Source organism: Eleutherodactylus coqui, chromosome 1 (genome assembly GCF_035609145.1).
Source record: "Eleutherodactylus coqui strain aEleCoq1 chromosome 1, aEleCoq1.hap1, whole genome shotgun sequence".
NCBI classification, from domain to species: domain Eukaryota; kingdom Metazoa; phylum Chordata; class Amphibia; order Anura; family Eleutherodactylidae; genus Eleutherodactylus; species Eleutherodactylus coqui.
The window spans coordinates 72,071,138-72,097,785 of record NC_089837.1 but is presented as its reverse complement, the minus strand read 5'-3'; the positions used below and the strand labels follow the sequence as shown (position 1 = coordinate 72,097,785).

Sequence of the window (26,648 nt, the reverse complement as noted above, 5' to 3'; positions counted from 1 at the left end):
GGTTAGTCACACTGATGTATTCTCACCACATATTACGCACAGGTATATGGCGCACTTAATACGCGGTGAAGAGAGTCATTGTAAGTAAATGGGTTTTCATTGACCCATGCACACTTGCATGTAGTCATTGCATATGTTACGCGGGTAAGAGAAACCGCAGCATGCTCTATTTTATCTTTGCTTTTTACTCTATTTTTTGCGCTGTGCTGCCTTATTTAGTCCCCTGTGTGTTGATTTCCCTTCAAAATTGCGCAGTTAGCACAATTGCTTAGGTATCTGGTGCGCCCACAGGCTCCTATTGTGTCATTGGTGAACAAATGTGCACACGAATGCGAAAGTGAAAATGAGCCCATTGAAAACAATGGTCTCCCTTCTCTACACATCGCGCACGTAGATTTTGTGCATGCACATACGCGAATGACCTCGTTTGAGCAAGCCCTTGAAGTCTTCAAGATTGTTTAGTAATGCAACAAATGCGCAGTTGCACGTGTTTTCACTGCATTTTCTGCATGTTGCCAGGAGACAGTGGGCAAAATTAAGGGCGGCTTCACATGAGCATGTGTGCAAAAAAAATTGTGACTTTTTGCGCAGTGAAGGTCGCACTATCATGCACGTTTTAGCGCATTTTAAGCTGCTTTCACACGGGCTACAAAATTGCGTGTATTTGAGGCTGCTGTTCCACAAGCAACAAAATCGCATGATTTTCTCGCGATGCCACAGTGCTACGAATTGCATGTTTGTGAATCCCATGCTTTCCTATGGGTTCCTTCACATGTTTTGTAGCCCATGTTTCCCTATCCTTGCTTATCACATCGCAACATACGAACTTGCGATTTTCGTGCGATGCAATACATTTTTAACATTAGAAACTCCTATTAACGTTCTTGTGATAAAATTGCAGGTAGCAACAGCACGATGCGAGATTTTTCACAAGGAAAAGCATCACTGACGCTGCAAAATCACGTGTACAAAGCTGCGATATCACACCGATTTCATAGCGCCCATATCGCTGTCGCCCATGTGAAAGAGGCCTTACTGTACATTCGTCCCTTCCAGGGATCGTTCACACCCGCTCTATTATGGAAAAGGCTTCGCAGCCTAATTAGTCGTTGGTATTTCCGATTTCCCCACAAATTTACACAGCTCATTGTGCAACTTTGCGGGGATCGGGTGACCATTTGCGCAGCTCCATAGACTCCTATGGTGCCTTAGCTGCGCAAATGCACACAAAAATACAGCATAAGGCTTTATTCCTACCAGCGCATATACGGCACATTTTTTACGCCCGGGCGCAAATACGGTACCCATGTGAAGCATTGATTTCCAATGCAGCCGTTCACACGGGCAAATATACGGCGCATAAATACGCCGGTAGCATGAAAAATAGAACATATACGCGGCCGGCGCATATACGCCCAGCTAAAACATAGTTCTAGAACTATGTTCTGGCCAATATATGCCAGCGTGTCCCATAGACTTCTATGGGAGCAGAAAAAAAGAAAGGAGGGGGAGGCATTTTGGCAGCGTCCAACGCTGCGAAAAGGTGCCTTTATATAGACACTGGAAGGCATCCCGAGGATTTTGCCAGAGCGAAGGTTTTTTTCAGGATGCGACGTATTTTTTCGCTAAAAATGACGCACACGTTCGTGTGAATTGGCGAGGAAACGCTGTCCGTGATTGTGGGAAAAAAAACATTCAGGCACTTATTCGGGGTGAAAACAGAAAAACGCCGTCGCCGTATATGCGCTCGGGGGAAAGAGCCCTGACGCTTTTTTTGCGTGAAAGTGTGAATGATCCCATTGAAAACAATAGGTTCTATTCTCCGTGCAATGTGCGTGCAAAAACGTGCGCTCATGTGAAGCCGCCCCAATATGCCACCAATCGGGTGTTCTGCTTTTTTTTTTTGCGTGCCTGAAAAACGTAGAAAAAATGCATCCCCACCAAAAATGCACCCACATTCAGCCTTTTCATCATTTCTGCCCTCCTTGCAGCTGTATTGCAGTTTGTTTGTTTTTTTCTCCTTTTTTGCAACATAGTAACAGAATCTATAACTTGTGATTGGAGTGACTGGAATAAACAATGACATCCAAGCTTTCCAGAGAGCGCACTTCCCTGTGGGGGAGACTCACAGGAACCTCCGCATGACAATGTGCTGCTGCCTTCTTCCTGTCACTGCAGAAAGCCTCTGAGCTGTTGGCTGTGGGAAAGCCCTCGGTGGGCCCCGCATACAATGTATCCTTTTCACAGGACACAGTGGCCATTGAATGTTTACATTAATTAACCCTTAAACTCCCAAACAATTGTCCTTGCGAGGGGCACAAGGCACCTTTCCAGCAGTGAACAGGTAACTTAAAGGAGCCCTTTCCAGCTCTCAGAAGCAGCCGGCTCTTCGAGAAGGACCCATCACTAATCTGTGTGGCTCTAATGGGCGGGAAATGCTCGCCTGATGACTGACAGTTTCTTCGTCCAATCAGAAGAGATCCCTCCAGCAGAAAGGGGCGGAGCCACCTCCCATTGTTCCACTGCGCCGGGCAGCTCATGAACTGAGCACAGCGGCTGACATTGAGTAGTGAGGCAGCATAAGAGAAGCATACACAGGCACAGGGGAGACATTCCCGGCCACGTAACTACTACACACCAAGGAAGATGATGTCTTGCTGAAAGGGATCGGCCTGAGCCATCCCTTCTCCTCTCCCTCCTACCTCCGCAGAAGAAGACGCTATAGGGGAGACAGTATAGACTTAGAAAAAACCTTATATTGCAAGGCAATCATCTCCCACCCAGGACACAAAGCACCGCCTCACAAGCTGCAATTGTCTTCTGCTGGAGTTTTTTACAGGAAGCAACCATCACCGATCGGCGTTGTCCTTGGTTGAACTTTCCTATGCAGGGCTCATCCTTGCCTATTGTTCACCCATCTTATGTGCCACCTTCACTTGGTGCATGACTGCTTCACCCATTGCTGCTAATTCTTCCACCAGGACTCTATAGCACATCATTGCCCGAGCTCCACACGCCATCTACAGTTAACACCGAGCCCAACTTTTTTTGTGAAGTCGAAGCTCATGCGGCCGAAAACCCATCAGTAGAAGAATTTTATTTTTTCTTGGGATTGATTATTTTTTTGCAAAAGGAATTATATTCAGTAAAGATTTGACCTCTTTCTATATTTTCTTGAGGATTTGCACAAGAACTGGATCCGACGTTCAAGTCCTGACGTTCTAGATCTCTCAAGTCCAACGTTCTAGAACCTTGATGTATCAAGTGTGAGGAGTTCTCAACATTCTAAACGCCTCCAGAAAAGCTAGGATCTAGCTGCCTTACCCCCCAAACGACAAATTTTCTTCCACTCAAGACCTATTTGCTATTGCACAACCCCAGTCCCCCTTTTCCTTGACATTCTCTGCACAGATCCATTGGGAAAAAAAACCCTCAAAGAAGCACAAAGTCTTCAGTCACCCCCCAAATAGCCTTGGATTTGGCTGCTCTTTCATACTCATGAACATACAAAGGTCGAACCCTATATCAATCACAAGGTATGGGAGATCTAGGAATAAGAACCAGGATTTTGAAGAGTTGTCATCCATAAGGTGCACAGAACCCAGCCAGAGCTTCAGCCCCAATCTCGGCTCCCCAAGCCCCCCAGAGACTCCCAACTCGTCGCATTGCGTTTCCTGCATTGGGAAATACTTATTGTTGGAGCCTCTGGAGGGAGACCACGTTTTTCGAGCGGTGCATCTGCATAGTGGAGAGGAACTGCTCTGTAAGGTACATACATGATCCTTGTTGTCGTCATCCTCGTTATTGCATGCTATAAGATGTACAGATGTAGCAATCATTAACATGACGGGTGCATCGTGATGCCTCAATTTACAGCATTGTAGTACATGATAGTTGAGTTATTATAAAGGGTTAAATGTCAAGTTAATGTTTGCCATATCTGTGTCCTATTACTACTTGTTTATTTAGACATCATAAAGCCCTGTTAATTCAATAGCATCTGTTTTTTTTAATGCTGTCTGTAAATGTAGACCTTGTAGTAGGATGGAGATGGGTTCTAGGTTACTGACTGACCCCCTGCAAGGTTTGCACAAGCTTTGAGGTTCTGACTTTGCATTCGCATGGAGATGGGTTCTAGGTTACTGACTGATCCATAGAAGGTTTGCACTAGCTTTGAGGTTCTGACCTTGTATTAGGTTGGAGATGGGTTCTAGGTTACTGATGGATCCTTAGATGGTTCGCGCAAGCGTTGAGGTTCTGACCTTGCATTAGGATGGAGATGGGTTCTAGGTTACTAACTGATCTTCAGAAGGTTCGCACAAGCTTTGAGGTTCTGACCTTGCATTAGGTTGGAGATGGGTTCTAGGTTACTGATAGATCTTTAGAAGCTTCACACAAGCTTTGAGGTTCAATATAAGAGTCTGCAGGTGTGCACATAACTTCTTAGCAGTCACAAAGGTAAAAGAACCTGCTTTGATCTTTCATTTGCTAGTAGCTTGTGGACACAAAGACCCTTTATGAGGGTACCTGGTGGCACCTAAGCTGCAGATCAAATAAGCCATTGTAGACACAGACATCACTGGGTGCCCTTTGATATATTTTTTTTTTCTTCACTTCATCTCTATTATTGCTGTGTCTGCAATATTTGGAACCCACCTAAGCAAACTATCTCTTCCCCCTCCTGCATATGTCACTCAGTTTCCATTCATTGTTTGTCTCCATCCTGTAAGAAAGGCAACATCCAAAGCAGTCTCCTCCATTCATTTATTCATTCATAAACAATGGCGCTTGAATGATGTAATTGCAAACTGTAGACAGCCACATAATTCCCTATGGAGGATAATATGGCAATCCATTCTGAAAGCTTTCAATTGAATACTTTGTCATGCAGTAAATGTATTTATAGGGGGAGACTAATGGTGATCGCTGCTTGTGAATGACTCATGCTTTGCCCTGTTTATGAATGCCGTTCATTCTTTATTTTTCTGCTAAAGTTTGTTGAAATGTAGACCCCTGAATTGCATAAGGTACCCAGGGAGCTAGCCTCAGCCTTATGCGAAATGTAACTTTATGCTGAAACATCCACATTATGTTGCATCTTCTATGTGTCTGTGGCAACATATGCTGCAATTTTGTGTTTTATTGAGAATGCATGCAACAGTTGTGCGGCTGTAGTGTGTAATACGCCTGTACGTTGTTGAAATTTTAAGGCTATAGGGTTGGTTTTCTTTTACGTTGGAGTCATACAGCGTTCATTTAGGAGGTCATTTTAGGTCAAACTACTGTATTCCTTGCATTGTGGACCCAGGAGAAGGCAAAAATATCTGAAGCCCATTTTTTAAAAATCATATTCGTGGACCTTTTATGGCATTTCTACTAGTCTATATTATGATCCATAGGCACTCCGCCATATGGTGCCTCCATGAGTCACCACGTTCTCCCTTATAACCATTGCTGTAACACTTGAGCTTCTGTATAAACCTGCAGTTACAGTATAGGCCCATAGCAGGCTATGAGCAGCGTATTATGGATCCATACAGCACAGACCTGTATTAGCGCAATGTATATGGGTGCTTGTGCCAATTTAGAATTGACCCATATCAGCAAATCATTTTATGCTGATGGGCACACTTTTTTGTGGCCATAATATGCACGTTTGTTAGCCTCTGTGTCAAAACCACAGTATCCAGATTTGGCACAATTTAACCCAGTGGAGTCTAAAATTCACCCATATTACAGTCATCTGAAAGTGGACTATGGTTTATTGGAGTATGACTCATATGTAGGAAGTATATGTAGGGCGTTCCTCGAAGACACTTGGGGGGGGGGGGGGGGGGGTTCTATGCATCTGTGGCAGAATTCTGGTGGAAAGAAGCCTCAACTTTTGACACATTTGTGCAAAAAACTTGAGGCTTTTTTTATTTCATTTTTACACTTTTTGAGAAAAGTGGATCGGCTTAGTAATAAGGGGAGTGGCTTCCCACAGCCTAACAGGTTTACCCTAATTTATGCCAGGAACTGGCATAAATCATAGTGTAAATTTATGCCAGTTTATAGCAAATGCAGATTTGCTTTCCTGGCACATGGATTGGCCAACAATGCGCCAAATTTATTAAGACATGTGCCTCTTAATACGCTTGGTGCATCTTACCCAAGTGCACAGCTGCTAAAAGCTGGCATAAGATCACCGCTTTTCATAAATTCTCCTCAATGGTGTCTACAGATCTATCCAATATGATCCATATGTGTCTGGCTGGTTCTATACGGAAGATCTGTTGCAATCGAAAAAGTTAATATGAGCGTATATCCAAGCTGCTGTTATAACCAATGCCATATGGTTAATTTCAGGACGCATGGTTCTTTAGTTCTCCAACTTCCAGTCCACGTGAGGCTTCTGTCTGCTGCCACTCTTGTCTCAATCCTTTTGTTTCTTCCCTCTTCTCGTCCCCCTGCAGGTTTTCGATATTCGCTGCTACCAGGAGTCCTTGGCGCCCTGTTTTTGTCTACCTATACACAGCAACATTAACCAAATAGCTGAGATCATTCTTGGAGAGTCTAAAGCTTACGTGTTCTTTGAAAAAAGCCATGGGGACATGCATTCTTTTGTTCGTACCTGCAAAAAGCTCAAAGAGGAAGAAGCTGCCAGACTGTTCTATCAAATTGTGTCGGCCGTAGCACACTGTCACGATGGAGGGGTTGTGCTGCGAGATCTTAAACTTAGAAAATTTGTCTTCAACGATGAAGAACGGTAAGATTTCTATAGTTTGCTTACTGATGTAGCAGAGCTGAATGTATTGAATTGAACTCTATGGAGTTGCTTTGTCCTTCCTAGTGCCGTAGGTATGCTTACGTAAAATCCTGCATGGCTTTGCTCTTCTAAAACTTGCAAACTCAACTGTTATAACACAAGAATACATTTATCTAAATATTATGGTTTTTGTATCGTCTATATATTTATTTTCTTTCAATTGATACAAGAGGAAAGCATAATAGAACAACATCAACATCACATGCCTTAAAAGTATTACCATGTCTTGTGGAATATACAGGGTATAGTCACAAAGATGGATCCAGTGCTATTTCTTAATACTGGTGTTTTATATTGAAATGGCATATTTGAATAGGAAGACATGGATGCGCTACATGATGGTATGGTACACGGGCACCTGGAGGCCCTGTAACATGGATTTCAATTTGGTCTTGTGGTCCCTGCAATAAGAGAGAGAGAGTAAAACCCAATTGCAAAGTTGAAGAGTAGTATGTGAGAAGCAGAAATCCGCTTTCCGCGTCTCTCCAAGTCCCATGGGAGCGTTGCTGTGACTGAAGGAAGGAAAGCGTTTTCGAAGTGACCTCCTTCTGCTACCACCATCATCCATTGTCTTTTACAGGAGATTCAGGTACACATTGAGAGTTCCTGGAATGAAGACATGTCCTAAGAGGCAACTGCGCCAAATTCAAACCTACACATTCATGCTGAAATTTGCATTGTCTTCTGATTGGGTTATGCTCTTACTAGTAATTTGCATTGCGTCCGTATTGAATCAGTGATAGCGTCAGTCCTGGACTGCACAGTCGAACGGCTCCATGTATGTATCGTAACAGAAGGAGGCCACTTCGCGTACGCTTTCTGTGCTTCAGTCATAGCAGCGGTCCATCGGGACTTAGTGAGACGTGGAAAGTGGATTTCTGCTTCTCACATGCTACTCTTCAATTTGCAGTTGGGTTTTACTCTATATCTCTTACAGGGGCCACAACACAAAATTGAAATCCATGTTCCGGGCCCCTATGCTCCATATCATTGTGTAGCGCATCCATGCCTACCTATACAAGTACGCTATTGCTATAGCAATATAGGACACCACTGTTGAGCTATAACGCTGGATTCGGCTTTTAGGCTACACAGTATATACAATTACAGTACTCTTACCATACCATAACAAAGACAGCCACTAATGGCGATAGCAAGATAGAGCCCTAGCCTAAGTGCTCACAATCTAAAGGGAATGAGGGGTTAAGATAACTGCACTTGGTTACCATAAATAAAAGCTAACAAAGTGGAGGCTCCGGTAGGACATTCAGGCAGTATATGATGTATGTACCGTGCGGAATGTATGGAATGTGGAGTAGTAAATGTATCCGACCTTAGGTTATCCTGCAGCAAAATGCATCTGGTCACTTAGTATACAAGGAGTATATGAGAAGTGACTTCTTCCCATGGGATAGATAATTGTACCTGCATCTGGAATGTGGACATGTGACTATTTCTTAACTAATGTACACTAATTGAAATTGACTAATCATAATGAACACTACTGTATCTGGGAGTTGTAGGGACACATTCACATGAGGTTTTTATAGTTTTTTTGTTTTTTGTTTTGTTTTGCTTTGCATTTCCAGTTTTAAAACTGTAAGCCTATATGCAAACTACCGTTTTTTTTTTGGTTTGTTTTGTTTTTTTTTCTTTCCACTGATTTTCAGAAAAAATCAGGCTGAAATTGGCCGGAAATTAAGTATATTTTAATTGGTTTTATTCACATGTTCAAAAGAAATTGTAGCTTGTTCTATTTTGTTACCATTCTAAGATGAAAAACGCCCATTCAAGTCTTTGGGTGCGATTAAAAGAACGATTTGCACTCATTTGATGCAACTGAGATCCGTTTTTATCGCATGCAATCATGACAACCATAACCAAGTGTAGAACCATTAATTGCATCATTTGGCATATCATTTTTTTTTTTCCTTTTTAATAAGTGAATCAAAATTCGGATGCAAAACGGATAAACAAAATTACACAAAAAATCACAAACGCATAAATATTGCGTGAAAATAGCGCAAAAAAAGTCCAATTTTTCAGAACTGAAAAAAAAAGCTCGTGATTTTTATTTACCCTTAATGGAAATCTTTTTCTATTTAAAGTTCATCCCGATTCAAGCCAGTTTCAGGCAAACGTACTTTGTATTTATATAATGCAGAATTAATGTAAATCTATGCATCTTTGTCCACATGGCCATATTTTCATGGCTGTTTTTTTAAAAAAAAATGCAACATGACTTATTTTTTTGCGTTTCTTTCCCCAAATTGTAACTATGTTATATTGTGCAAATACGGATCAGTATTTCCCCAGTAGAAAATCAAAACAATACGGAGGCAAATGCAGATGAAATACTGATGACATACGGCTGTAATGCATCCGTAATACGGATCCATGCTGTGGACATATTTAACTATGCTCCTCTGAAACTGGCCTTAAAAAGAAGAAAAAATCCAGATGTAGCAGAGCCAAACTTGCACACAAGTGCAGAACTGTTTGATATCAGAGAGTTGGCATAACTGTATTGAAAAGATATCCTCTAGAATGTTAATTCATTTTTACATAGACCTACAGCTCTAAAGAGTTGAATCACAAACTCAGCTCTGCTACATCTGGAAGTGTACTGGAGCACATATTGCGTCCCTAATGTTAAACTCCTGCCAGTGCCATCATTTCCAAATGATGCATTTTTTTTCTTGTCTCCTTTCCCCTTGAGTATAGAACATAAAACGTGTGCGCAGACCTGAGCGAATGATTACAGTAATGGCCTATTTAGCAGCGTTTGAAGATTTGACCTTTGTGGTTAAATAATCTCCACATGATACAGGCGGAATATAATGGTACAGTGTATCTCTCAACGGGTATTAGCTGTGTCAGTGCAGGGGCTCGGCTTATTTTAGTGTGAGATGTCTGCACCATTGTACAGTCCTACGGTATAGCAGTACTATGCAAAGCATGCTAGCTAGTCAATGCTATGGGCGCAGAGTGCCTAGATCGGAGCTGTATGGCAAAATCATAGACACTGAGCCTATAAAAGGGATTCTAGATGATAGTCTATTCTCTGTATCTGCTTCTGGGAAAGCTGGAAGAAAAAGAAATATAACTGTCACTACAACTACTCAGCTTTCCTAGACTCCTGAATGGCAAATCTATCTTGTTTCCAGTAATGCACCCCCTACTCTAATATTGCTGCATTACTAATATCAGCCATACCATATTAATGATGAGGGTAACACGTCTAGCTGGTCCCATATGGAACTAATGATGGTTTTAGCTTGCATGCTTTAGTAGGGTTGAACCTGATCTTGCTGATTGGTGGGGGTCTCACCACTGAAACGCCACACTGACCATCCCATGTCCTTTGTCCTCCTCCCTACGGGCTTTTACTTCATCCTCTGCAGTGAGGAGTAGACTGGGAACAATGGTCATGTAAGCGCACTGCCACTCCATTTAATGGGACTGCTGGAGAAATGAATGGAGTGGTGGCCGCACATGTTCCGCCAGCGCTCTACGCATTTTGGTGTCACTGCGGGAGGTAGACTGACCCTGCAGTGACAGGCAGAGGGGAACACAGGACCCTGTTCTTGAGATTGGTGAGGGTATCAGAGGTGAAGTGACATTTAACACAGTGCCCATTAAAATGAATGGGCTGTCCATGTAATGCACAGACTTGACAGCTCCACCAGAGTTAGGATATGCCATTTTTGCCAGTTGTGACTAATAAATAAGGGTCCTTGGCACGGGACAGAGTTAAATACAAATGGATTTGAAAATGGATTTCCTAATCTGTACGGCCTCTTTAAATCAAAAGGATATTTCTTACTGTATCTCGAGACTTTGTTGTGCCTTGTTTCATCACCCTTGACTATTTTCTCCACTATTTCTAGTACATAATATTTATTCTACAATATCAGCCTGTCCTTGTACGGTCTTTTTGAATCGCATCACCATTCAGTGTGTAGCAACCGTGACTAGGAAAGTCTTCTAGTTTATTCTATGTCATGACTGCGAAATCCATTTCCTGGCATCTAGGAGACATGGGGGTTGGTTGGTTGGAGGAATGTGCCAGTATAAAGACTGAATGATGGGTTCCTTAAGGTCATAGTGGATAACCTGTAGCTGAAGACCCACCTGTTTGACCACTTTTGAGATTTGTTCCGGTTTTAAAAAGCTGCTGGGTAGATTTTGTTATGTAGATTAAGGCTTTAGGTCAAAGCTGGACAAATGTCTGGAGTAAGGAGTTTGGTCCTCCTAAAAATGTTCAAACAACCGAACATTATTCCCATTGAGTTCCTTACTGACATTTGGCTCCTGCAGTGGCCTGGCTCAAATTCTATAAAATTTCAACCACAGATGCCTTCGCTGGTTAGTGCTATGGTTTTCCCTCTCCTCTTTGAGATAGGCTTCCAAGATGGACATCTTCCATTGGATAACCATGTGTGGAGAAATACTAGACTGTTTCTAGGCATTTATCTACATTGTTTTGCAGATTGGACCATTGCAATGTCTGTTATGCTGCAGACTAAGCCATGATCTTGTAAAAGTCATGCCACCTATCAGAGGCGTAACTTGAAGCTCCCGGGCCCCAATGCAAAACCTGTAAAAGGGCCTCCAACTATAATGCTTTATTCATAGTATTGGGCTCTCTATATGGAGAAGAGAAGCCTTATGGGCCCCCCAAGGCTCCTGGGCCCGGGTGCAACCGCATCCCCTGCATCCTCTATAGTTATGCCCCTGCCACCTATATAGGCCGTAGGGTTCTTTCAAACACCATTGTAGTGTTCAACATATTTCATTGTTGGAAGTCTTTTCCTGCCTTCTAAATCTGACTCTTGGCCTAGTATGGCTGCATTTTAAATCAGCAACTTGTCACTGTGCAAAATTGAGTACCAAATGATGGCAGTATGGGGGGCTCTGGGGTTTGACTTGAAGTTGGTGGCATGTGGTTGAAGTAACAATGCTATTATATTTTGCAGCATATTTTTTTCCCACTAGAGCTTATTTCTTCATTCTCAAACATGCAGACTAGGATAATTTTCATGGCTAGCCATCAGGGTGGTTTCACATGGGGCAGTTTACCATAGAATGCTTGGGCAGTTTGCCATGAAAAGCTGTAATGGGAAAACACTCTTAAAGCATTACGTGTTATGAATTGGTGAAGTATGGAATTATAAAGCATGATTTTATGCCAACACAAGTTTTATGTACCTGGCGTTGCCTGGGTATGCCTTGATGCACTGGCTCTGTCTTCCTTGTTTTTAATTCTGGCCTCATGGTGTTTAGTGTTCTCTGCAGCCCTCAATAGAGTGGCTCTTTCCTGCCATACTTGAAGTTGGGCCTCATTCTATTCTGTGGTTTCTAACGCCCTTGATGCACTGGCTCTTTTCCTTTCTTCTTAAATTGGTGCCTCCTGCTGTTCCTGGGTCTCTGCAGCCCTTGATGTCCCAGCTCTTTGCCTCTCTTTTTGAATTCTGGCCTCATGCTTTTCCAGGGTCTCTGCAACCCTTGATGTAGTTGCTCTTTCCTGCAATACCTGAAGTGGGGCCTCTTAAGTTGTTGTTCACTTGATTTCACTCTCTTTGCTTCCAACTGGACTTGCCTGATGGGTTTACATTTTTTCAGAGGCATTCTTGCCTACGTCTAAATTTTTCATCATACTAAATCACAAAGCATCTTATTTAATCCTAGATTATACAATAAACCTAATTTTTTTGAAACTGTGTAAAAAGAAAACTGTGCACACAGCAACCAATCATCATTCTCATATCCGCTGTAGTAAAATGAAAGCTGTGCTGTGATTGGTTACTATGAGCAGCAAAGAATTCAACCTTTCCACCCCCCACTTCCCCAAGTACTGTAAGTTGGATCATGAAGAGTTTGTATACCAAGTCTGGTTGAGATCCATCAAGACATGTAGGAGCCAATGAAGAACAAACACATTTTTATATATGGACAAATCCGTGCACAATTTTGAGTATGTGTTGCTCATCCATTTAAAATTACCGATTTAAGAACAGAATGCAAGAACTGCAGTGAAGACTGACATTTACACAAAGTAGAACAGCAGGAGGAAAGACGTGGTGGACTGTGCAAATCTGTATAACATTGCGAATGTATATGTAATACAGACTTGGTGGGAAGCTGAGTGACAATCCTTAGGAGTATTATAATGGCTAGTGACTTTCACGGGAGATGCCTTTTTATACTTTGTTACAGTGTTTTTACAATGCTAATGGCTGGTATAGGCCTTTGTGTACTTTGTTACAGTGTTTTTACTATGGTAATGGCTGGTATAGGCCATTGTGTTGAAGCAGTAATGTTTCTGTTTTCCTTGCTCAGTGTGAAGCCAGCTCCATCTAATGAGCAGTCTCCTCTGGATTCCTTTGCCTTTAACAATGCTTTTCTTGTGTCATTTTATGGCAGTCAGCTGATTTACTTTTGGTCGTGCTAACCTCCTTGACCTCAGTCATACTGAATAGAGCACAAATGGGGCTCGAGGAAATTGTTAATCAGCTTTAGCAAAGAATACAATATAATCTGGGTTACATAAAATATGATGATGTGTCAGCTAAACAGGCCGTGCTTCCTGCTTGGAGTAAACTTCTGGATGGAGCAGTTATGTCACCATTTAGTTTTGTGTACAAACTCCTTCTGAATAGGGCTTTACAGTCCGATTGTCCTCACTAGTGTGTGGGTGGCCAAGTCCTTGTTCCCATATGTGTAGCTCATGTGTCTCCTCTCAGGACTACTTGGTTGGTTTCAGCAGATTTTCTATTAGCACATTCCATAGGCTGTTCTAGGTGTAAAGAATTATTGAGCGCAGTATAAGGTTCTAGTAATATTTGTAACATTGTTACAAAATCATATTACCGCCCCCTTCCACAGTAGTTCTTCCCAAAATTATAGTAGGCTTACTACTGGATCTGGAAGGCTGTTGCCTGTCTGATCGTGTGAAAGGAAGTCGATTGAGGACTGATGGGCTTTGGCTCCTGCCTTTTTGTAGGTCCGGTCCCTAGTTGATGTGATCAGCGCTAGAGCTTTCTGATAGGTTACCACTTGGAAACATCCACCATGCCCATATCACAGCATAATTAGACGAATACTCCCCTATTCAGTGTCGCCAGCTTTGTTTTCCCCTTTGTCGCTAAACTTTTTAACAAACTTTGCATAGTTAGCTTTTCCTTCTGGAGGAGAATCTGGCTTTGGCTTATATTGCTAGTCGTTGTTACAAGGCCTGTTAAAATTTTGGATATTGACTTGCAAGGTTGCTACCTACTAATAGGTGGTGTGGTAGAGGCATTGTGTCATCTCATTTGCATAAATTTCCCAGAGGAGCATGGATGGCTTTGTCACCTCACACCTACTAGGTGCTCTCCCTAAGGAGAAGTGTTATTCCAACAAACTTTGCAGAAATTAGTAGTTCAGGCAAAATATAAGCAACTTTGTGGTATATCTTATCAGAGAAATGTTTCTTTTTTCGAACATGAGCTATCGCTCTACGCAAAATCTGCTGAAAGCTATATGGTAGACAATATGCAGGACTCCAAAGGGGAAAAAAATTACCTAGCCTGAAAAATTTAAAAGCCAAATAAAATATTTAGTCACGAAATACAAAAAAGTACTATTATAATTAAAAATATATTTGAAGTGCCCTGCATTCAACTCAAGTATAATTACTGCGTCCCCTTCCCCACAGTATAGTAACGTTCCATCTCCATCACCCCTGCAAATTACATTTAGCCCCTACTGCCCACTCCCCCATATAATTAAATCCAGCCCTTCTCCCCCTCATACACACAGTACCCTCACACAAAATATAATTACATGCAAGGTGAACACAGTGGGAAAGTACAGGAAGCCCGTCCTGAAGGAGACACACTCTAAAGAGAAACACCCTAAAAAGCGTTATAGTAAGGCTAAACCAGCCAGAGACAACTCCCCCCCCCTCCTTTCAACAGGTCCATAGACAAGCAGCTGATCTCACTGCTCCAACAGGTCCATGGCTAGTCCGCTTCCTCCCCATCCTACCCAATGCATAGATATGATGCTCACCTCCCGGCCCCCTCTCCTCGATAGGCAAGCTGCCTGGAATTGTGGCACAAGATTTGTCACCCAGTCAGTGTCAGTAGGTGGGGCATATTGCCTGCAAGCTGCAGAATAAACTCTTGCATTACAGCTGCCCATGGTGGCGGGACTAGTCGCAAATGGTGATAAGATTGAAAAATCTTGTCGCGATTTGCAAAATCTTATATTTATTAGCAACCATTTCTCCCCCCCCCCCCTAAGATGGGCTAAAAGTTGCCTGAGAGGTCGGATTACATGCTGCCCATAGAGAGAGAAGCAGAAACTAACATAGTCGCTGCTGCAGGTAATAGTATATGATTTATTGTCTTACAGCTACTGGATTCACATCTACGCTGCTCAGTACTCCTGTATAATGTCCTTCATGAGTCTTTTGAGGGTGTGCTACAGAAATATAGAGGAGCAGGATCTTCTTATATTTGCTATGTATGGGAGCCATCATGGCAGCAGTTTGCACCCATCAGCTCAGGGAAAACTAAGAATTAGAAATATAGCCTGCAAAGGGGAAAACTGGTGGTAAATGCAGGATACAAGTTTTATAACGGCCAGGAATAGTTGTATTCCTCATGTATGCACATGGCAGCTTTACAAAAGTCATCTGAAAAGTGCAGGAATGCTTTAAAGTTTATTTTTATACCTGTTTTGGAAGTGATTCTCTAAACTCTGCATTTTAATATAGAGCTATAGTATATAGGAATTACCTTGCTTGAATCATGATAAAGTTTTCCTATGGAGAAAACCTTGTCAGGGTTGCTATTGACCCCCCCCCCCCCCCCCCCCCCCCTACTCCTGCCATAATTGACTAATATATCCAGTGAATCTCTGCTACATAGAATATATAACACACAGTCATGATATTAAATCTGGATGAAGTCTAATGTGCTGAGTCCACATTTAGTCATATTGTGACAGCAGTCCAAACTGCAATGTTGGTGTATGAATAAACAAGCTTTGTGTTGGAGGGGGGAAGGCCATTGGCAGCGAGAGGAGGATATGATGGAAGCTGTCTGATCAGCACATTCTCGTATGAGCAATGTGTAAATTTTGACCATTGCTCAGCATTCTGTTTGTATGCAGCGCTGAGTAGTGCGAAGCAAGCATTCTGACCCACGTGGTTGTTTTTCATGGAGGCAGGTAGTGATTAGGTCATATATAATGCTAGCTGTCAGTATGCTACTGGGAGCATTAACAATATATTTGTTTTATAGTTCATTATCTAAAATGTGTATTCCTTCAAGAGAATCGGACATGCATTCTGTAATATCTGACGGTCGATACAATAATCTATAGACCTCATTGGATCAGAGCTCCATGCCGCTTCGGGAAGTGCTGTGGAGGTGGGAACTCTAGCTCACGGGCTCTTTCTATCTGTCCAAAGTGTTGCTCCACCACTGACTGCTGTAGCGTCTAAGCAGGAGACCGCTGAAGCTGTCAGAGATTTGGAGTGGCTCATTGGACTGAGCAGAAATTCTGCCTCTAGGGCACTTCCAAGAGTAGCACGGAGTATCGATAGTTGAGGATCATAGTCATTCTGATGATACAACCAGCCAAAAAGGTAAGAGAATTTGTGTCTCCGACACTATAGTGCAATGCAAAATTGCAGTTTGTGTCTCCTTAAGATCCCCTTACACATTAAAGAGTCATCCCAACTCGCTGCTTTCGGTTTGATCAGCCGACTATCACATGTAACATACTATATAAGACTGAAAAAAGACATATGTCCATCTAGTTCAGCCTATTATCCTGCAATGTTGATCCAGAAGAAGGCAAAAAAAAACCAATAATGTAGAAGCCAATTTTCGTTCCTGGCTCCAATTTGGCAATCAGAATAATCCCCGAATCACCGACCCTTATGAAGTAAACACTGACTATAAAATATAATATTTTTACACTCCAGAAAGGCGTCCGGGCCCCTCTTGTACCCTTTTATGGAATTCACCATCACCACGTCCTCGGGCAGAGTTCCACAGTCTCACTGCTCTTACAGTAAAGAACACCCTTCTGTTTTGGTGTAGAAACCTTCTCTCCTCTAGACATAGAGGATGCCCTCTTGTTACTGTCACAGTCCTGGGTATTAATAAATGATGGGAGAGATCTCTGTATTGTCCCCTGATATATTTATACATAGTTATTAGGTCGCCCCTCAGATGTCTTTTTTCTGAACTAAATAACCTCTCTGGGTATTGTAGTCCGCCTATTCCGTTTATTACTTTAGTTGCTCGCCTTTGTACCCGTTCAAGCTCTGATATGTCCTTCTTGAGTACCGGTGCTCAAAACTGCCCACATTATTCCATGTGTGGTCTGACCAGTGACTTGTAAAGAAGAAGAACTGTGTTCTCATCATGTGCCCCTAGACCTCTTTTGATGCACCCCATGATCTTATTTGCCTTGGCAGCAGCTACCTGACATTGGTTGCTCCAGTTAAGCTTGCAGTCAACTAAAATCTCCAAGTCCTTTTCCATGTCAGTGTTTCCCAGTGGTTTCCCATTTAGTGTGTCATGGTTTCCCACTTTTCTGCCTCCAACTTACCCAGATCCATTTGCAACCATATTCTGTCCTCTCTTGGGTTAATTACTTTACATACTTTTGCATCCTCTACAAATATTGCTATTTTACTGTACAATCCCTCTACTAGGCCTACTGACTCTTCCATAATGCATAATCTTGGGAAGTGTTTGGCACATTGAAGTTCAACATTCGATCCTTTTTTTTCCTTCCTGGAAAAAAATTTCCCCTGTAAAGTAACCATGTGAGTGCTTGGTCAAACTGAGCATTCGTGTTTTGTTTGGAAGTGAGGAGAAGGAGCTATCAGTCATTCAAGCATTTGTCAGACAGCTGTTAAAGGTATATGGACACCTTTTAGATATGTGAGTATGCAATGTACAAAGGTATCATTATGCCATTACCAGGAATGATTTGTGGTTGGCACTTCTTACACCCAAGATGAGGGCAGCAGCAGCTCTGTATTTTATGGTTTTCTGGTCTGCTACATTTTAGCGAATTTTGAATAGTGTCCCCTATTTACAACCCTTATTAATTAGTCAAAAATGAGAGTGTCTCTCACTCTGGAAGACCCAACATGCCTATTCATTAACTTAGCTGGCCCATTGATTGTAATAAGCACCATGTAATGCTTCACTTCATCAGGAGAAAAAACTCCTTTAAATGACCCCATTGGAGTCTACATTTATATGACCGGCTACTGCCAGGGCCACTCCTAACGTCATCCATTTTTATGATGTGTTACTGAAACAAGTAAGTTGCATCTGTGACGTCATCTCTTCTAATATTACACGCGTGTAGACTTGCGGTTTCTTTATTGAAGGTGAATAGTTCATCATTTGTTCTAATTTCACACCTACTATAGTTAATTGGGTGCTTCCAGTCAAGTCTGGACACAAGCCAGAAGCAAGACAAATACCTTTGGAAATTTATTGCTGGCGCCTGCTTCCTCGGACTTGATTGATTTTATTTTTTAACTTTACGGTTGTCAACCTGGGTTTAGTTATTGTCCATTTCACTGCATAGTTTAGGCAGCCAGAGTATAGAACTCCATTGATTTACTTTAAGTCATATTTATCATGGCCTGCCACTTAGATTCTCAAGTAATATGGTCTGACAGAATATCTGAACTGGTGTTACTTTTGCTTGGGGGGCACATGTGGACCTTTCAGTGTTGGCAGCTCCATATAGTACGATGAACTTGTGATAACAGGGTTATCATAGCTTTGCCGGAACTTGGCACCGTAGTTGTACCCGTATCACTGACAGCTGACACCAGACTGTCAACCATATCGCAGGCATTTGGCTCTTGTGCCAGGTTCAAATGAAAGACACTTATTAGAAGGAGTGATCGGTAATAGTAGGCTACTTTTACAGGGACTTTTTTATTTGTTTGATCGGTTGTTTAATTTTGCAAACTTGACATTTATGCAGCAAACATCAAATTGGTAATAAAAAAAAAAACTTAACGGGGTTGGCTCATAGAGAAAGCTTCTATCCATATGCCCATTACGGCATATGGACATCATAGACAGGGGGAACCCTACTTAGGAACCCCCTCTGTAAGCAGAGTTGTGTAGATGGTGATATGAACTTCCAACTTTTACAGTTTCATATACTTCTGCTCTGATTCCTTCATGAATGGCTTATGTATAATATTAACCTATTATAGTTAAACAACAACATTAAGCTTAAAGGGCTTGTGTCAAGATGGCATTCCTATTAATATGTCCTGTTGGGACTCTGCTCAGGACTCCAGGCTATGAGCCAGAATAGAGAGTGGCTCCTCGTTCTGGTGGACCTTCTGCTTTCCTGGTCTTAATGGATGGTCATTCATATGTAGTTGAAAACGGCTTCCTCTGGCAAAATCTGCTCATTGACAGAAGTGCCGAGAGTGGGGCCTACGGCGATCAGCTGTTTGCCCTGAGCCCCGCATTCTGGGAGGGGCTGTGCATCTTGGTGCAACACCTTGTTAATTTATTACATATTAAAGTGACCATCCAGTTTTGGGACAAAATTCTGTCCTGGAACAGCAGTGGAAGGGGATTTATTACCCGTAGTTATTCTCTGCTATCCCTCCAATCATCTTGTTCCAAGCTGCATTTTCAGCTGTCCAAGATGGCAGCTGCAATTTACTAACTACTTAATGCATACTGTGCATTGATCACATGAGCAACTCGAGCAAATCAGAGAGCAGGTGTAGTACATTGGTAGTCTGAAGTTTGTGTTGGCCATCTTGGATGGCCAAAAACAGGACCTGGAACCGTTGGACTGGAGGGACAGCTGAGAAAAACTGCAAGCAATATACCTCCCTTCTCCTCAAGTCCTGGGACTGAATTTTGTCTTGAAACTGGAGGTTCCTTTTAATATATAATTTAAATTTCTACTGACTCCACTCAAGACTGACTTCCGCTCCACAGCCCTACCTATGAAATGGAGCAGACATAGCCCAAACAGGTTTTTTCCATCAAGTGCATCAATGACCCAGCATATCGAAGATCTGACTGCTGACAGAGAATGGAAACTCTTTGTATCCAGAGGCTGAAAATCTTTGAACACATTCAAGTGATTACAGGTGCAGGGCTCAATACATGTATCCAAGCTTTTTCTTGTAAGGAGCTTTGCACCTGTGCCAGTTGGATGTGATGGTGAGGTCTGGTTCTCCTATACAGTATACAGGAACAAGGCATGAGTCCATTCCTTGTATGCAATGAACATACCTTTTCTGTCACTGTACCAATATAAGTATATATTGCTTATTGAACATATGGTTCTTTACTATGGAACTCTCTGCAATGTATTTTAAAGGCGTTGAATTGTTATAAGCAACCCTTTCTAAATGGGAGCTGCCGCAGCTCTTGCAGTGGTGTAGTATTGGAAGGCAGTCCCAAGAGTGGATATAGAATCTATGGAAAACATTGTTAAAGGGGTTTCACGGGACAATAAAAAATTCTGGCTGCTCCGAGTCTAGCTCTTCAGCCCCAATGCCTGCAACACAGAACCCATAAGCGGTGGGCCGTCACGTGCCATTAATTGTACGCATGACTGTTCGCCGCTTCTTTTTGGTACCATCCCTTTAAATTAATACTTAAAGTAGGTCTCCAAGGATGAAGTGGAAGGTTTTGTTCACCGCTGATTATATGTATGTGATGGATATATTTTCCTTATCTACATAATCGATGACCTCATCTGCCCTGAGATGGTGGGTACTCCGCCCTTCTATTACCTGTCATCTTATTTTCTTTCCCTTATCTTAATAAGTGTTTGACTTTGGAGGACTGAAAATACGCAAAGGCATTACCAGGTCTTTAGAGATGAAGCTGAATGCAAAATGTTTTCCATTACCAGTGAGGGAAAACCACAGAAGTACAGCAGTAATTCTTAGAGACGGAACCTACGTCTTGGTTTCCTTGGAAACAGGCAGGGAAATCCGTGAAAATCATTCTGGTGAGATTTCTCTCTTCGAGACGCTCCCTTCAATCTCCCCCTCCGTGGAAATATTCTGTAGGGGCTTTTAAAAGGGGACGTAAACCCCTCTGTATTCTCAGAAGCTCCTTTTTAATTAGTAAAGAAGTTAGATTAGAATTTGAGCTTGACGTGTGGTCTCCAGAATCGGGAAGGGGGGGGGGTTTATAAACAGAGGTGTTGATCTGTGAAATGGTTTTCTAACAATTTAATTGATCTAGTTGTTTTCATTACTCTACAGACGTCTATAGAGTGTTGAATGCAGCAATTCAATTCCCTATCAAAGTGCCTTTTGTTTTGCATGGGGATCCCTGTCTGTTACCATGGAGACAAAGATGCATTTCCTGTTTCTAAGTGCCATGGCTGCCTCTGATTGAAGCTTTGCGGTTTCATTCACCACTAATGGGGAAGCATTCACAGCCTCAATTGCTTCCTCTTTTGACATGACTTCAGCACTAAGACAAAATCGAATCAGTCATATATATTGATCTAGCGGATCCCCAAACAGAAATGATCAATGCCTTCTATAAAGGGTGTCCTGAAGACATTCCTAAATGTATACAGTGATCCCTCAAGTTACAATAGCCTTAGGATACAATATTTTTAGCATACAAGAGTCTTTCCTGGCCTGCAAACCAGATTCAACATACAATGTCAGACAGTCCGCATCTGGGGCATCCCGCCAATCCAGCCAATCGGTATGGGCATTTCACTGGTAAAACCCATGTATTACGGAAGTGTATGCACTGGTTGACTGCCTACTAGATTTTCTGTACTGCTCTATAGCTGCTCCTTGGACATCAAGTGAGGTGGCTCCATACTGTTTTTATGGTGCACAGTTTGCACTGTAGAAGGCTCTGAAGTAGATTCTGTCATCCACATAAGTAATTTATAGCTTCCAGAAGCTCTTTCTGTAAGAACTTGCTTTATCTGTACCAGTTATCCACTTTATTTTCATTCATCTTAATTTTGTATTACTTTTTGTTGACCATTTTTGGGAATCTTGAACAAATTACGTGTTTTCTGTAGATTTATGGTTTCCATGTACAATAGTTTCAACATACAATGGTCATCCCAAAACTAATTGATATTGTATGTTGCCGTACCACTGTATACATATGTCACACCTGTTGTCCAAATAAAGTGTTTATCTAGAATGTTCTCTGTTAGGTCCTTCAAGGTTATCTGTGGATAGTTCATGATTGTATACAATCATCTTATTAATTGTTCTCCTCTAAACATTGTTTTCTGTGAGTTTCTTTGGACATAACTGAATGCATCCAAAATATAGCATAGACGCATATAATAAATAGTAAAGTTGAAAGACCTTAGTTCATCTAGTTCAACCTGTTGTATGGTATCGCTTCAGGGCAAAATAACTTCAATGAGGCCAACTTCTTCTTGGCTCCAATCTTTGACAATCTGAATAAATATTTGGATCAGCAAACCTTCTGTAGTTAAAGTGTACCAGTATATTCACTTGACTTCTCAGAATAAGCTGTGTGTACATGAGAAATAGCAATTTCAGGCCATTATATGACTTGCATGCTGCATTTATCACCAATTTCCTCCCTGCAGGCTCCATCTCTAATTCTCATTTGTACCTGAGCTGGTGGGTGGATACTGCTGTGATGTTCTCTAGACACTGCACATGGAGAAAAGAGGAGATTCTGTTCCTTAACTATAAGACACACAGACACACAACTGCATAATGGAGAACTACATACAGCAGTATTGAGCAGTGTAGATGTGACTTCAGTAGCGGTAACCTAATCACTTACTGTTATCTGCAGTAGCATGCATTTCTCTCTGCTTCTGTCTCCCTCCAGCAGCTTCCCTCTCACCTCAGCATAAACCTCTATGGGCAGCATGAGACAACATCCATCCCCTTCCTTTCTATTATGCATCTTGGTGTCTGTTACTAGAGGCAGACTTGACTTGACAACAGGCACTGGTAGTTCTATCAAACTAGAAGGAAGTGAGGCCCCCTAGTGGCCAGCACTTTAGGGGGATTTTTCAGCATAGAAATATTCGGGTAAATGATTTATATTAAGACAAGTTGTCTGAAAATGCAGTGACAATTTTAATTAACACACAAAATTTGTAATTTTTATTGCAAAGTCCTTTTTGTAAAATTTTTCAACAAGTCAAGCATTACAGCTTCCTGTGGCAGAGAGTTACATAGTCTCACTGTTCTTCTAGTAAATAATTCTAATTAACAGTGTTTTACGTTGTTTGGGAGCCATACAACTTCTCCCTCTGCAGCGCTGGGCTGAAATTGGACCAAGGACAACATCTGCATGGACAAGAATTCATATATAAGGGATAGCGCTGCAGTGCTTTACACAGAGATGTATAAACATGGGAAACAGGACTTACCCGGCGTCAGTGGGATGACCTTAATTGGGGTCCCCCACTAACCCCTCACGTCCTGGTTTGCGTATATCTAATCCCCAGAGGAGAAGATCCACAGGTCCTTTCCTTTATCCTGACGTGGAGACAGGAGAGCTGTCTGGCCGGTAGTACCCTCCTATAGAAGGAGGTCCACTGACTGACTGAAAAATGTATTGCCATCTCAGGATCACACTAGATCTTTTTCCTGTTGGAGCGCCAAGCCCCTTTTTCTTCCTTTTTGGCTATAACATGTGCATGGAGTTTCTTCTTCATAAATATGTGCCTTATATAAATAAAGGTGATTATTATGAAGAGGGAACCCACACAAACATATGAAGAACATACAAACTCCATGCAAATGTTGTCCTTGGTCAAATTTGAATCTAGGATCCTAGCACTACAAAACCACTGAGCCACCATACTTCTCCTCCCTTCTTAGAACAGGGGAGATTTTAGTGGGTTCGGCTGAGATAAACCACCCAAGGTTTGGGTTCGTGCTGAACTGTATTTTTAGCATAGTTCAACCCGAAAACAAAAATTGTAACAAATTAAAAAAAAAAAAAGGGGTTTTGGTCTACATTTTTGTTCTTGTACCTTTTTTAATGTTGAGTTTTCTTATTTTGTTTTGACATATGAACTAAATGAAGTTCTTCTCTTTCGTTTCAGGACTAAGGTGAAATTGGAAAGCCTGGAGGACGCTTATGTTCTATCAGGAAATGATGACTCTCTTTCAGACAAACATGGTTGTCCGGCTTACGTGAGCCCAGAAATTCTCAACACAAATGGCAGTTATTCGGGCAAAGCTGCCGATGTTTGGAGTCTAGGTGTCATGCTCTACACCATGTTGGTTGGACGATATCCATTTCACGACATTGAGCCTAGCTCCTTGTTCAGCAAAATTCGTCGCGGGCAGTTTAACATTCCAGAGACACTATCCCCTAAGGCAAAATGTCTTATACGTAGCATACTTCGTCGGGATCCAGCAGAAAGGCTCACATCTCAAGAAATTCTGGACCATCCTTGGTTTTCCACAGATTTCAATGCATTGAATTCAGGATATGGTGCTAAGGAAGTGCTGGATCAACTGGTGCCTGATGTCAATATGGATGAGGAAACGGACCCTTTTTTTAACTGAGCACAAGACTTTCCTTTTTCGGTACTTGAGTTGACCATGGCCACATGAAGGAGTTCTTCCGGACCTTAGTATTCAAAATCTGTATTGCCCCAGCATGGTAGCTGGTTTAAAAAAAAAAAAGCTACACTGGGCTTCTTGGGTTTTGAGAAGACAAGTCTGCAAGGAACTACTCTACACATGTAGCATTAAGGCTGCTATACAGTTAGTCTTTTTATTTTATAAATGTGTTTTATGTTTGTTTTTAACTAGCATGGATTAAAAAACTGTAGCTTCATCCTGTATGGAGCCAAGGAGACTGCACAAGCCAATTCCAGTGCAGCTTTTGTCACTCCTGTTAAATAGTAATTTTTGTCAATGTTTTGCCACGCACATCCTGGCATCGCACTGTTAGAATTTTTTCTTGTGCCATTGTTCAGGGAAGGTACAATTGGCTTTTTTTCCTTTTTTTTTTCCTTGTGCCAAATTGGTACATTGAGATACAAAAATAAACTTGTTGGATGCACTGACCTAAAAAGTGGGTGCTAGTTTTTGGGTTTTTTTCACATTCTTTTTACCTTTTTTTTTTTTATTCCTCTTAGGGTCTAATTATAAACTACTTAATATTCCTGTCCGGGAAATGACATTTTAATGTTTCTTTTTTTTTTTCTGTTCCCTTAAGAGGAAGTAATTCACTTAACAAGCTGTTCTGTTTTTCTGTTCCATGGGTTTTTGCTACAGGAAGCTACTATAATTCCGACTCCTAGATGCAGTATCGCTATGCTTGTGGCAGACAAGATTACCTTTTTGGAAAAAATAAACAGGGTTTTTGATTTTTATTGGCTTCCACAAATGCCACCTTGCACTTACAGCCAGGAGTGTGATATATATATGAGATAAGCTGCAGCGCCATTATTAAGGGATGGCCTACTAATGACTCGTCTCCCGCCTCATCCTATTTTATTTTTTTAGGTTTTTTTTTTTTTTTTTTGTTTCCACTTTGGGAGAGTTTATTTTAAATAACATTTCAAAGGAAATAGTTTTATAAGCTTATGACTATCCACTAAGGTCTCCTCCGCTTCCCCCTTCCCTTTCCATCGCCCCTGCACGGACATGCATTAAGTGCACCTTTTGTATTGTCAAGAATTATTTATTTTTCATGAAAATGTCACAGTAGTGATGTATTAAGCCAGTACTTCAATTAAATTACGGGTTGACTTACAATGACATATTACATGCTGTACTTAACACTTCCTTTTTATTTCTCCTGTGTGTATTTTGGCACTTTTTTATTTTTTACGTTTTTTTTTTTTTTTTATATAGCTTGTATTGACTATAACAGGCATTTTCCCACCCTCACCACCTCTGTATTGCTCTATAATAAAATATAAGCATAAATATTTGTGTTTTTACCCCGTACCTCAGTTGTTTCCGATTTTTAACCTGCTTGTATCTGTTTTGTGAAATGGTCAAGTTTTTTGGGTAGGTACATGTAGACTCTCTAAGTATGTAAATGTTACTTGAATTTGTGCTTAATTGTAGTATGTGGCATGTGTGTACAGCTACTTGGCATTCGAATTCTGGGAAACAGTTTGCCTGCCCCTGTGGGAAGATTATTTTTTTCCCCCTTGGATTTATTTTTTTAAGGACAGTATATATTATAATATTCTTGACTTCTAAATGACAAAACTGCAGCTGACCTTGGTTCTATTTTGGTATCTATCGTCAAAGGAGTGGTAATAAATACTCGAGATGGTGCTGAATTGGAAGGAATTTGAAACTTTCTTTTGGTTTTTGTTTTTTTGGATTCTTCAAAAAAAAAATTTCAACCTCCTTTTTATTGCCCATAAGACCCATTTTATTTCTCCTACCCTTAGTAAGATGAGACTGGTGATAAAATGTGCATGGTGGGGTATTACTGCCTCTGGTGCTTTGAATGTTATGTATTTGGTTTAATGTTTTTGTCTTAATCTCTTCAATAAATTGTGCATATTTAACTAAAATCCTTCCAAGGTTTTCTTTATTATTAATTTTTTTTGTAGAACTTTTATGTAACATTGATTGGTTTGGTAAAGGGGAAGTCATAAGAGGAATATTGGAAAGCAGATCAAGCACAACCTATTTTACAAGGTCTCTATACCCAAATTTACGCAAAGATAAGTGATGTATGAAAAGTGATTTAGTAAGAAAATGTGAAATGCCTAAAGGGTTTTGTCATTGGGGGGGGGGGGGGGGGGTTTGGGAAATCAATACTTGCCTATTCCTCCCCAGGCAGTTTTCTTA

General features: G+C 41.4%; 1 protein-coding gene across 1 annotated transcript; it reads left to right on the top strand.

The window, feature by feature from the left end:
• The first annotated feature begins 2,574 nt into the window (after positions 1-2,574).
• TRIB2 (tribbles pseudokinase 2) lies at positions 2,575-26,368 on the top strand. Its single transcript, XM_066597107.1, has 3 exons — positions 2,575-3,768; positions 6,456-6,748; positions 23,921-26,368. The coding sequence occupies exons 1-3, from the start codon at positions 3,499-3,501 to the stop codon at positions 24,387-24,389; spliced, it is 1,032 nt and encodes a 343-aa protein (XP_066453204.1). The 5' UTR covers positions 2,575-3,498; the 3' UTR covers positions 24,390-26,368.
• Positions 26,369-26,648: the final 280 nt, after the last annotated feature.